We start from the raw sequence: 13571 nt of genomic DNA, 5'->3' as shown, positions 1-13571 counted from the left end.
ACTAGCACAAGCAGCAGTACTTTTGGGGATATTCAACTGCACAAAGGAGTGTTGGGCCAAAGGGTTGAATACCCAATTACAAAAACAGGATCCAACTCAATGGGATCCAGCTCAAACCTGTTAGGTAGACATTGCCATGGACAATGGAATTATATTCTTAAATGACTTTATGATTTCTGAAAATAGATCTAGGGTATTTCACAATTCCTATCACTAAAGTTCTTCTCTTTCCACAGTCAGAACATCAGTGAATGGGAGAGAAAAATACAGGTCATGTTTGGAGGGAGAGAAGGGAATGTACACCTAGAGGAGCCTGTCCACTAATGTGCCATTTGAATTTCAAGATCCTTGCCATGAAGAACCGTTTCTGTAACTCCCATTGAAAGGCACTTTTCCTCAAATCTCCCTACTGAATGGCTAGCATTCCATTCTGGCACAGGATACTAGCCCCACCTTTCACCATAGATATGTCCAGGAAGGGCACAAAGTACAGTCAATGTATCATGAAAGCCAGGGAGGCAAGGGAAGCAAACCTGGTCTGAGAGAACTGACAATAGGGGAAAAAGTCAAAAGTTCAGAAATGCATCCAAGAATGGACCAAGCTGGGAATCAGTAACAAACAGACACACTCCCTCCTTGTGGAGGTTAGATTTCTCATGTTTCCTGATTTCCAAATTGCAAACTGAACACAGCAAAATGTTTTTCTGGCTTTTCAGGCTCTCTTGCCCCTGGTGAACTGAGGAGCTGCACAGCTACAGAGACCATACAGAAGAAAACTTTTTCAAAGCAACTTCACAACCTCAAAGAACAACTTTGAAGTGGAGGGAGGTTCGAATCAGTCTTGCATCAAGGCTTGAGTTGGCTCTTATTTTATCTCTGGTCCACAAGGGTAATTATCACCTCCAACTCAAAAAGAAGCAGCTAACAGATTGGCCTGTATTACAGAGGAAGAGGGAATTAATTAAGCGGTTGCTAATTACACTGTAATCTTAAACACTAAATTAATATTATGATGATCCTGATAGGCAACTCTGACATTGCCAAATCCCTCCCAGTGTCTAGCTACTGCACAGAATGTTCCTTCCACATAACCAAAACAACTGGTATACTCTCAAAAGAATACAGCAAATGCACAACGGCTCTGCCAGTTTCTAATTTTACCAGAATACAGAAACACTCTGCAGCGTGAGGCTGCCCACGCCACTGACTTCGTTCTCATCCAAGACTAGTGCTGTCATTCATGTTACAGTGTGAGACTGAAGCTCAGAGTTATAAAAAGATTTACAAAATCAACCAATCCCTCCCTTTACAAATGCCAGATTACTTTCACTGAGCTTGCATCCAGCCCAGTTTTAAATGTCCCACTTGTATCAATGAATTCTCAACACTGTACACTCCTCCACTGCTCCCAAACCTATCCTCAGATCTCACCAAGTCATAGCACAATGTTCCCCCTCAATAGCTGTCTACCCATACATAAGAGCTAGTTCCCTAAACAGAGGCTTCAAAAGAAATTTTCTGCTAGTGAGCTTCATCAAGTTTCCTATGGAGTCTGCAAAGAACTACTGAACCAACGTGCTTAAAATACAACCAGACTCAAATCTGTCTAAACAAACTCAGATGAAATCTGTCCAGAGTCTCATAGCTGTATGTCAGGTTCCTTGATACTCATGTGTTCTTTTCTCCAGGCTTTTCTTTTGTTTTGTTTTGTTTTGTTTGCCCCACTGTAACTTGTCTTACAGTTTTGTGTCTGCTGCTGCTGAACTTATTAGCTGTTAAGAATTGCAGTCTCTCTTCATTACAGTCTGCTTTTGCCTGGCTATGGTTCAGTGAGGAAATCAAGCATCCAGGTAAGAAGCCAGGGCAGGGCTAGATTGAAGGACAGATACTTTAGGGCTATGCAGATGTCACTAATATTCAATATCCAAAATCACTTGTTTGCTACAGAGATTTATCTTTCATTTGCAAAAAGAATAATCCCCAAGGTGAGCTTCTTAGAAGTAAACATGTCTGCTCTATTGGCTTCAGCTGGTCCATGGCTAAGGAATGACAGCAGTTCAAACTGCCTGTGCTCAGATGAGAGCTGACTTCTGACTGTCCAAAAATGAGCAGGGAAGGCAGAGGTCACTGGTGCAGCAAGACTAAAGAATCTCTCAGAAGCAACTCAAACACATGCAGTCATACATACCAGAGGAAACTAAGAATTCAGAAAGAGACAGAACATTCTTTTTTAAAAGTATACACACAGATTTAAACACATGCTGCCATCACCTACAGAAGACTGAGCACTGGTAACTTGGTTTTGGGGTCACTGCTTGCAGCTATGGGTGCAGAACCCTCTAAAGCATTTAAGAGCAGGACCAGTGAAGCGCTTTATAGCCAATGACTTGTGACCTCCCTGAAGGCAGAGAACATGAAAGTCAGGCATCTCTGTGATTTGCCATCTTCTAAAGCAAAGAATATTTCCTTTCCCCTACTTCCTATTCTTCAGAAAAGTAATCTCTTACCATCACTCAAAGCACAGACCAACTGCACAGTCTCATCACTGGAACTTGTCACTTATTTTTGTCTTAAACAGTAGATTACCTCAAAAACAGTGACTGAGAAACACTAGTCAAACAGGCAGAACTCAAGGACACATTGGAGAACCCAAACACCCTAAATAATAGATTCTCCCCCAGCAGCAAGAAACTGCATTCCCTCTCTACGCCTCAATTTCCTGTGCTTTAAAAAGGAAAGAGCTGCTCCCTACCACCAGGTAGCACTACCTTATGGCCAGGGACAGAGTATAAAGCTTAGCACTTGTTAAGTAAGAAGGAAAGATTACAGTTTGCATTTCTGCCTTCACCCTTTCAAAATAAACATTCATTTTTCACAACAGTTTATGATGCTGCACGCACATGGCACCTGAGCCAACTCACAGAGCTTGTTTCTTATTGCATCTGCCCTCAGGAGCCAACTCCTTGTAAAACTCATTAACAAAGTGCTTAAAAGTCACAGAAAATGCAGACAGACAGCTGCTTACCACTGGGGGTCTGTAAATGATGGAGATTGTGGCCTGAAGTGACAGATGTACAATGCAAGTGAGGTACGGGGAGACTGATACCCCCTCCAGAGTCTCTGCTCTCCATGTTCCTGGCTGCTCATGGATCCATCAGTGAACATTGGCAAGGAGAAGGCAGCAGCCTCCATTTCCAGTTTTATGAGAAATACCAGTGATGCTAGCATTCATTTTACACATCTGGAAACCACTCCAATCTCAGAAGTATGTAATCACCCATCCTCACTTTACTCTTGCTTTGAGAATGATCCTCAAAATAGCAGTCCTTCCCCCCCCAAATCTCATACCAAGGTCATAGTGCAATGGTTCCCTAGTTTATCAACACAGCCAGGATACTTATAACAAAATGTAAAAGCAGCATATGCAGAGAACAGGGTTTGACCTAAGTCACTCTTAAAAGGCAACAGGACACGGTACCTGGGCGACTGACCTTGAAGAAAACGTGGGCCCAAAGTGAACCCTTGCTCTGAAGGTCCCACCCTACCCAGGCAAGCAGACACAGCTCTCAGTATCTCCACTTGTCTCTTTCCAAAATGTGCTAAAACAGATGTATTCCTTACATGCTTCCACCTCCTTTCTCCCCACGGTGTCAAGAACTTGAAGAGCTCCCTACAGACATCCTGATTTCCTAAGCCAGCTGAAAATGCAGACAGCGAATGCAGAAAATCCCAAGTTCTTGTGAACTTCAATTCCCTTACCCATCTAGGAATCCTCCTGCACATTGCTATGGTAGAACTTACTGTGGCAATGGCTCGGCCCACACGAACAACTCCAAAATCATTAGGATCCAGGAACCTGTTTCCATACAGATAGATGCCAGAAGCAGCTGCTGTCAATGAGGCAAATTTCAAGGCCCTTAGTGCCATGACTGATGAACCCTGCCAAGATACAAAACAGCAACTGTAACATCTGATAAGGACTTAGTGATCGGATGCCCACAGCACCAGAGGACCTGGCAATCCAAGTTTTAATTGCTCCCTTCCTAATGACACATTGCCAGCACTGCCCCCAGCCAAGAGCTCAAGCAACCACCCAGCAACTGGGGGTAAGTTGCTCATTGCTATTCTTAACTCAACAGTGTCTACAGGCCACAAATCCAGAAGTAACTCACTCCTAGACCTTGCATAAATGCAACAAAACACTTGTTCAGGATCTCAATAGCTTTTCAAGGAGACACAACAGGTGGACAGACAGAAGGAAGCATGAGATCACCAGAAGTAAATTCTGATCCTATCAACAGGCACTTCTTCAACACAAATTTTTGAAGACATCACAGCATAGGCAGATTTTAAGGGGACAACAGATGATATAACAACCCAGGTTTAAAAAGAGCTCTTGCAACATCAGGAACACCCCAAGTTTGTTAGAAACTCTGCTAGGCTAGTTCTAAAAGCTCCACACTGATGATGAGTGGTCTAGGAAGAGGCAAGGCATCCCAGGAGGTTGTATGCCACTCCAGCAGTGCCAGACAAACACAGAGAATGCAGATGGGGCACCTGATCAGTGACCAAGTGAGATTTGTGTTCTCATTATCACCATCCCACTCAAGTGCCAGACAGGGAATGTACTGACAGAACAGCAATCTGCAGGAATCTACAGCCTGTTCCTAGCTCTTCACAGGCCAAACACAGGCCTGGGGTGAGACACTTCTCAACCACTTTTTTCCTGTGGGACAAGGATGGGGAATGAACACATTTCCCACACTAAGCACTTTGGTTCACTGCATTCATTGTTTGCAGCATATAAAGTAGCATAAACATGTAACTCTTTACATGGTAATTTATATATTTTCCATTTCTTTATTCAACATAGAGGACCCAGATATGAAAAAGGTAACAAGGAATTAGGTACATTTTTCTTTCCTTTCCCTATGGCTGGTACTGGGCAGAAAGTATGATTGAGCATTCCTTCTGCTTCTACCACAAATCAAAAGGTATTGTCACCTCTCTGCAAGCTCTCAAGAGCACCTTTGACACAGTGCAGGCTGTTACCCCATCAAGATGGAGTCTACTAATCCTCCCACTCCTAGGCTTGACTGAGAAACTTGCCTGTTTCTCATTGTGAAGCTTTAGCAGGGTCAATCTGGCTTGTGCCTTTCCTCTCGAAGCCTTGTAACCAAAAAACACATGCAGTGACACAGGTCAAGTCTTTCAATAGCAGTTCACAAGAACACAATCGGCAAAATAAGCTAATATAACACAAGAGACCTTTGTACATGAACCTTAGCTAAACTTTATTATTTCCTTTTATTTCCTTACAAACCCTAGGCAATTGTGAGGCAGAAAAGCTGAGGCATATTCTGTCAGTGCCTGTCACAGCTGCCTGCAGCAACCCAGCTCTTTCTCCTGTCAGAATGGGTAGCTGACTGACCAGGACTCCTTTGAATCTATGATCAAACTCAACAGAAAATAAACCTGGGCTCTTGACTGCAGACAAATGTACACACACTTCACCAAAAAAAAGTTGCTCTCCTTCCCCTGCCTCACTGGAATTCTAGAAATTTTGGGGTTTCTTCCAGCAGGACCGATCTTTTTTTGTACAGAGATCTCTTGTATTCTCTGTCACCTTCAAAAGTAGTTTTTTTGCAAAGTATTTTAATTAAACAATTTGTGCTCCTTGTATATTTCTGTAAAACTTCCTTTATTGAAAAGTGAAAGGTGCACTGACATTTTCTTAACAGGAAATATGCTTCTCCTTTTCATTATTTTTTTCCTTCGCTTTCTCAACTACCAAAAGAACATTTTATTGAAAGCAGGATTCAGGTCCATCTGTTCTTGCATGTTATTCCTACCTGAAGCTATAATCTGCAGTTTGTTACATCACATCTATTGCCATACCCGCCAGCTGTACGTCACAAAGAGAAGATGAGAACTTTAGGCAGCAAATAAACAGGCAGCAAAGCTGAATTTTCTGCAAGAAAGTTCCTACTTTCATGCTTAGCATGTTGAAGCAATAAAAAGGGAATAACTAAAACCCCTCCAATAAGAGGTACAGAAATAGAATTCTCTAAATTAAATTGTATTTCAAAGTTTTGCATAAGGTATGGAGGAGCCTTTTCCATGTAAATGAGCCATTATGACACCCCCAGGGATATCTTAAGGGCTCTGTCAGCTGTGAAACAAACCTTGGGATGTCACTGCCTCTCATTATTAAGCCCTGCGTTGACAGATCACCTCCAGCTCTTTTTTCACCTAAGTGAGGTGGCTCCTTTGACTTTCACACAACTTGGCGCACCTAGGCGTCCCTCACGTTACAGCCAGGCTTCTCCTGTTCCCAGCCGGGGCAGCCGGGCCGGTGCCGGTTCCCTGTCCGAGCCCCGAAGGTGACCCCACCGCCGCCTGCCGCGGCCGGGAGCGGCGGTGACCGCTGAGCGCCCCGAGGACGGCGGCACCCGGCGCCGCTCAAAGCCCCGGCAGGGCCGCTCCGGCCGCCAGGCCCGCGCCCGGGGTCTGCCCGCGAAGGACACGAGGGGCCGGCGCCGCCCGCTCTCCGCTCTTCTTCAGGTCGGGCCGGCTCTCCCGGAGCAGCTTCCGCGCCCCGCGCCTCTCCCGGCTCCACGAACAGCCCCGGCCTCGCCGAGCGCTGCGACAACCGAGTCCCCGCCGCCGGGGCCGCAGCTGCGGGCGGCATTCGCCGCCCGGGCCCGGAGTCCCCGGCACGGGCCGGGGCGGCCGCGGGGGCTGTGAGGGCGGGACGGCCCGGGCGCTCCGCCGGCGCTCGGAGCGGCACTTACCGACCGCCTCGCCGGCACTTCAACTCGCGCGCGCCCCACGCCGCTCCCCCCTGCACCTCGCACACGGTACGGCCCTGGCCCGCGCGGCACGCCGGGAAACGTAGTCTCGCTTGGCGGCAGCCCGGAGGGGCGGGGGCGCGGTGGGACTGCAAGGGGCGGCCCTTGGGCGAGCCCACGGGGGATCGGCGGGGGGGAGCGCTGCGCTTCGATGGGGTCCCCGCTGCGCTGACGCCTCCGCCCTTGCTGCGGGGAAGTGCGCAGCTCGCACCCCGGATTGCAGGATTGCAGGATTGCTACCTGCTCCTCTTCGGTAACTGCAAGTTAACGCAATCTCAGTTTGTCAGTGACGCTCCCAGAAAACCTATGCTCTGCACTCTTAAAAAAATTTCACACTTAAATTAAATTTCACACTTAAATTAAATTTCACATTCTATTTCGCAGAATCAACTAGGTTGGAAAAGACCTTTAAGATCATTGAGTCCTATCTATGACCGAACACTACTTTGTCAATTAGGCCATGGCACTAAGTGCCACATACAATTTTTTCTGAAACACCTCCAGGGACAGTGACTCCACTACCTCCCCGGGCAGCCCATTCCATTATTTAATCACTCTTTCAGTGGAAGAATTTCTTCTTAATGTCCAGCCTAAACCTCCCCTTCCACAGCCTGTGTCTTGTGCTATTGCTGGCTGCCTGGGAGAAGGTGCCGCCCCTCACCTGGCTGCACCCTCCTTTCAGGCAGCCATAGAGAGTGGCAAGGTCTGCCCTGAGCCTCCTCCTCTCCAAGCTAAACACCCGCAGCTCCCTCAGCCATTCCTCATGGGACCTGTGCTCCAGAGCCTTCACTAGTCCAGGCTGACAACATCCACAGCCTCTCCCTCAAATACCAGGCAGGTCCCCTGGTCCTAAAGGGAAATAAGGTTGGTCAGGCAAGGCCTGCCCCTTCAAAATCCGTGCTGGCTGGGTCTGATTGCTTGGGTATCCTGTAGGTGACGTGTGGTTTTACTAAAGATGATCTGTTCCATAAACTTGCCTGGCAGTGAGATCAGAGTGACAAGGCCTGTAGTTTCCCAGATCCTCTGTTTGGCCCTTCTTATGGATGGGTTAACTTTGGGTAATCTTGAGTCATCTGGGACCTCCCCAGGGAGCCAGGACTGATGGTAAATGATGGAGAGTGGCTTGGCAAGCTGATCTGCCAACTCCCTCATCACCCTAGGATGGATCCCATCTGATCCCATAGACTTGTGAGCATCTAAGTGGCTCAGCAGGTCACTAACTGCTTCCTCCTGGGTTACAGGGGGGCTATTCTGCTCCCTGTCCCCATCTACTAGCTCAGGAGACCATGGCATTGCCTTCAAGAAAACATCCTGATGACAAGTCTCTCTTCCTGGATTAACAGGTTTTCCACCCCTGTGGAAAAGTGCTGTAAAGGTGATTTAACTCCCTTCTCCCTGGCTGTGGGACAGTGGTGTGTTAAGTATTTTTCTAAAAGATAAAGATAATATTGGGAACATGTGATGGGTACCTGTATTGGATTGTGTGGCAAGGTTTTGTCGTGGGGGTGGAGGATGCTCCAGGGTGGCTTTTGTGAAAAGAAGCATCCCCCATGTCTGACAGGGCCAGCACCAGATGGCTCCAGGGCAGGCCCCACGCTGGCCAAGGCCCAGCCTGTCAGTGGCAGGGGTAGCACCTCTGCAATAGCATCGTTAAGAAGAGAAAAAAAGTTATTGTGTAGAAGTAATTGCAGTCAGAGAAGAAAGGAGTGGAAATATGTGAGAGAAACAGCTCTTGCAGACACTAAGGTCAGTGGAGAAGAGGCAGAAGGTGGCTATTTTCAGATCACAGAATATCCTAAGGCGCCCAAATGTAACATCAAATCTAACTTGGGTGAATGGCCCACCTTGGGATCAATGCCACAACCTCGGTGTTGTTAACACTATTCTCTAACTAGCTGAGCTAATCTCAGGATCATAATATTCCAGGGGCCAGAGCTGGGATTCCCCTGCAGCCTGTGGTGAAGTCTGTGATGAGGCAGCTGTGCCCCTACAGCCCATGGAGGGCCATGGTGTATCAGATGTCCACCTGCAGTGTGGGGAGGAACCCTCACTGAGGCAAGTGGATGCCCAAAGGAGACTGAGACCCTGTAAGCCCTTAGAGCAGGACTGACAGGACCTGTGGATCTCTGAAAAGAGGAGCCCACCCTGGAGCAGATTTGCTAGCTGGGTTTGTGACCCTGTGGAGGGGCAGTGCTGGAGAAGTTAGTGGGGAACAGGAGGTCATGGGAGGAACTCACATTGGAGAAGTTGGTGGAGAATTCTCCAAGAGAGGGACCCCACAACAAAGCAGGGGTATAGTGTGAGGTGTTTCACCCCTGTGATAGAAGGAGCAGCAACACACATTTGTGTGTGATGAACTGACTACACCCCCCATTCCCTGTCACCCTGCTCTTCTGGTGGAGAGGAAATAGAGAAATTTGGGAGTGAAGAAGGGAGAGTTGGGAATGGTGTTTTTTAAAATTTGGTGTTATTTCTCACTGTCCTACTCTGATCTGATTAGTAATAAATTACAAATCAATTCATTTCATTTTCCCCAGTCCCCATGTTTTGCCCCTGACAGTAATTAGTGAGTGATCTCTCCCTGTCTGTATCTCAACCCATGAGGCTTTTGTTGCTGTCTGTCCCTGTCCAGCTGAGGAGGGGAGTGGCAGAGCAGCATTGGTTGGCACATGCCATCCAGATAGAGTCAAGGTGCCACAGTACCCTTTTGTTTCTGTCCAGCTTCACTTCATTTCTCTTTTCCTTACTTGTACCCTGCTGCAGACCTTAATGTCAGTGCCTGCACAGTGAGGGCTTGCTGCTAAATATCATCTCTAAGAAACAAAGCAGCTATAAATGATGAAGGGCAGAGATAAGGGTGATTACCCTGCTAGCACACTGAGGATACAGGGCCCACATGGCCAGTTGCTGCATCAGCCATATGATGGCTAAACTGGCTGCAATCCCATAAGTTTCTTTCCCTTCTAGGACAGATGGGAGCTTTTGAACTGATGGGGGGCAGTGAAGCATCACAACTTAGTCTTGGATGATTACAAATCATGTAGGAAAGACTATTTTTTGGAAGGAGACTTCACAGTTTGGAGGGAAAAGAGGAAGAAATTAAAAAGTCAGGGAGATGTGTACCTGATGGACTGCTGAGAAAAGGAGAGAAATAAATACAGATTGAACATGAAAGTAACAACTCCGAATCACATAATTTAAAAAGCTTAAAAATACAGGGAAAAGCTCTACTGTTCTTTTGTCTGCTCAAGCATATGTAAGTTTTGCAATAGATTTTTGTGTTTGCAAATTCACATGGCTCAGGCTGATAGTGAGCATAATAGTGGGGTATCCATTTAAAGCTACTGTGCTATTGCATATAAAAATCCAAAATAGCAACTCTAACCTCAGCACAAGCACTGATTCCTGGCCACAGCCCACTGCTTCTACCCAGGATGCTTAAAAGACTGCTGCCCTGGCTATCAATCCTCTGCTTTGATGGCTAGATCCCACACGCTGGCAGTGCTCCCAGCACAGGGAGCAGGTCAGCATCTGGTTTTTGCTGGCCTCTCCTTGAAAGCTATGGGAGGTTTCTTCAGAATTATTTTGCTCCTTGCAGCTTTCTGTTAAACAGGCTGAGCTGGGTCTGCTGCAGAGAGGGGAATGAAAAAGAGGCTTTTGTAGCATAACAATGCCTTGTGCTGATGTGCATTGGGCAATTATGTAACCAACGCTAAATCTTTCTATAATTAGAACAAGCACCTAGTTAGAGTGATCAGAGCTCTTTTGTGTGCGCCTGCACGGGGCTATGCAAGAAAAACCTTGGCTTGAAAGAAAGATGCTGGCTTGATTTCCCTTCCCTTTTCAACTGGTGAATAAATTAAATCTCAGATTACCCCAAATTGCTGTGAAAGACAAACTATGAAAAGCATTTCCTTTTCTTTCCTGTTGAAGACATTTGCATCCCAGGTGTGAATCTCATGCAATGCAGATGCAAACCCAAAGGCTCAGCCTCTCTGTCCCAAGCACCGGAGCAGCAAGAGCAGCCCCACTGCCTCAAGAGAGGACAGAAGGTCAGAATCAGCCCTCTCAATTGAGAATCGATGTCTTTTTCAGCTTCACTCTGAAGCTGACAAGATATCTGCAAAGGCTCACTTATACTAGATATTCCTCCTGTATGGAGAGAAGGCATAGGAAAAGAGAACAAACAGTCCCCAAAAGCAGGTGATCTTATCATTATTTTTTTTCCCATTCTTGGTCCAACTTAAATGCATATCGACTGGTTTTGCCTTTATATCAGCAATAGAAACTTCAGTTCTGACTCTGGAAGCCATACAATTTTAAAATAGCATCTTCTTACCAATTATACTGTACAGAGCCAATATTTGGAAAAAACATGTCTCCACAAAAACATTGCCCAGGGTCATTCAGTCCCTGTGACTCAGTAGTCACCAAAGTCTGAATGTGACAATGGAAACTGATGTGCTCCTTGGAGAGCAGGGCTTTACACGAGCAGCAAAATCCACTTCTACCAGTATTTTGTTCCTCCAAGGCCTTTGCTCAGCCTTGTTGTGTGGTATCAGTTTAGGCAATTGCATGCCACTCCCATACCTCTCTCATAATTTCTGTTGGCAAAAAAATTCCCCTTACTCTATTTGCTGAAGTTGTTGGTGCCTAAAGGGCACTCCACTTCTTCTTTAGGTTGTTGGGAAATGTCAGTGGACCAACATGTCCTGTGTGAAATTGTCTTATCACCTGGAAGTGGAATGCTTCCAAGACCTTTGCAAAACACCCCCAGAGTGTGTGGTTTTTACAGAAGTACATGAGAACATTTTTGCCTGAGAAAGTTTATTTTTCTACAATATGCAACAAATAACAGAAATTAAACCAGCCTTCATTTCAGTTGTTCCAGAGAACAGAGACATGGCTTGAAGAATGTAAAGATTTTTTTACAAAATCAGTAATAAACCTTGTGATCTTCTTCCCCCAGCTATAATTATTCCTTCTGTGTGCTGCCTGTAACGCCTAGGGGAATGTGAAGTACAGGGATTGCTGATGTGGTTGAACCTTTCCATCAAGTTAAATCTCTTCTCTTTCACTGTTTAGTGCCTTACCTGTCCATAATTTATTCCTTGAGTTAAGAAGAGTTGTTTATTTTGATAATTTTTATCCAACTATGTGCAGCAACTGGTAGGCATATAGGTATCCGATATTAACAATTGCTTATTCCATTACTTTGTATCATCATCTTTATTTGTTACAAGATATTTCATGAACAATTTAATTCTGGATTTGCAAATGTGAAAAGTGCTGAAGTAGGTAAAAAAGATACAAAGGATTTAACAGCCTAAACCTACCCCAAAAAACTTCTTAGAATGTGTGAAGGTCCGCCCGAAATGAACGGGTGACGAATGATTTTTGGGTGCAAAAATAACCAACAAAAGGCACAGGGGTTTTGCAGTAACAAATCAACAAGGTGCAATTTTATTGATTATAACCACAGCTAAATATGCGTTTGGTTAAGGGATCCGGGGAAGAGAAGGGTAAGACAAGGAAAAAAGGGAGGAAAGAACGTCAGGGAATGGGGTATAGCTACCAAAACGTGATGTTTTGGGTCCCGCCGCCGAAACTCGCTGGTACACGTCTTGGGGAGTACTCAAAGGACAGTCGGGCTGAACCCCAATATATACGCTGTTCTTGGTTGGGGGAAGGGTGGCTGAAATTAGGTTTCCATGGAGGGGAGAAGAATAGGAACAGGAGGAGGGGGTGAGACAGTTCCATTGTTTTCATGGCCGAATGCTCACAGGTAGGTTTTTCCCCCTCCCTGAGTTGGGAAGGAGTACAGTCCCAGTCTCTGGAAGGAGGTTGCCAGGGGGGTGCCATGGGGGTGCCAATAGGGTGCCAGAGGGGTTCTTGGTTCCTTGATAAGGGGATTTGCATCTCAGTTGGTCTGTCACGGTGGTTGAAGACAGGCAAGAGGGGTCTTCTCATGGAGTGGGGGGGGAAGCCACCCCAGAGCTCAGTCCAGCCAGCTCAGGAGTTTGGAAGAAAGTCCAGTTCAATTGTCCAGAAAAGGGCAGCATGCCCCCTTCGAGTACAGCATGGCATGTTCTGCAAGCATCACTTGTGAACACACTAGATAAGCAGGAGACTTTTTTTCCCAACTGGCTCAGCAGTTTTAACCCTTCGGTAGTCTTTTCTCATGACAATTGTGAAGCAAAAAATGAAGGATTTTCGGATGGACTTCTACAGAATGCATCAGAAATACGTTCTTAAAACCAGCTGTGATATTCTCATCAAACTGAAAATGTCCCTGCTCCCAGCCATGCCAAAACCTTCACAGAGCCTGAACTCCTTACTCACCATACCAAGGATCATTTTGGCACAATCATTTTGTGAATAGAAGTGCATGTGGAAACCTGATATCATTATTGTCCAGAAAGATATTGTCCAAAATATACTGATAAAAACAGAAAGGAATTAATCCTTTTTGTCTTAGAGAGAGATTTATATTTGAGGAAAATACGTCTCCGATTCTCAGAACCATTCCTTGCCTACTGTTTCTTTTGTGAGAAGCACAGAATAAGCTAAGTTGGATGGGACACACTGGGATCCTTGAGTCAAACACCTGGACCTGCACAGGACACCCCAACAATCACACCATGTGTCTGAGAGCATTGTCCTGATGCTTCTTGAACTCGGTCAGGTTTGGTGCTGTGACCACTTCTGACTGTTCCTGTG

The 13571-nt window shown here is 46.0% G+C and overlaps 1 protein-coding gene across 1 annotated transcript in view; it reads right to left on the bottom strand.

The window, feature by feature from the left end:
- The window catches only part of ADCK1 (aarF domain containing kinase 1), a 71963-nt gene extending 65096 nt beyond the window's left edge, over positions 1 to 6867 (bottom strand). Inside the window, exons 1-2 of the mRNA XM_059474251.1 lie at positions 6795 to 6867; positions 3802 to 3939 (exon numbers count right to left, since the gene is read on the bottom strand). Coding sequence (XP_059330234.1) covers positions 3802 to 3927 — 126 coding nt within the window. The 5' untranslated portion in view covers positions 3928 to 3939; positions 6795 to 6867. The remainder of the gene's footprint in view (positions 1 to 3801; positions 3940 to 6794) is intronic.
- Between the last annotated feature and the right edge of the window lie 6704 nt (positions 6868 to 13571).

This window comes from Ammospiza nelsoni, chromosome 6 (genome assembly GCF_027579445.1).
Source record: "Ammospiza nelsoni isolate bAmmNel1 chromosome 6, bAmmNel1.pri, whole genome shotgun sequence".
Classification (NCBI taxonomy): domain Eukaryota; kingdom Metazoa; phylum Chordata; class Aves; order Passeriformes; family Passerellidae; genus Ammospiza; species Ammospiza nelsoni.
The sequence above is the reverse complement of the archived record's forward strand: the minus strand, read 5'-3'. Positions and strand labels throughout refer to the sequence as shown.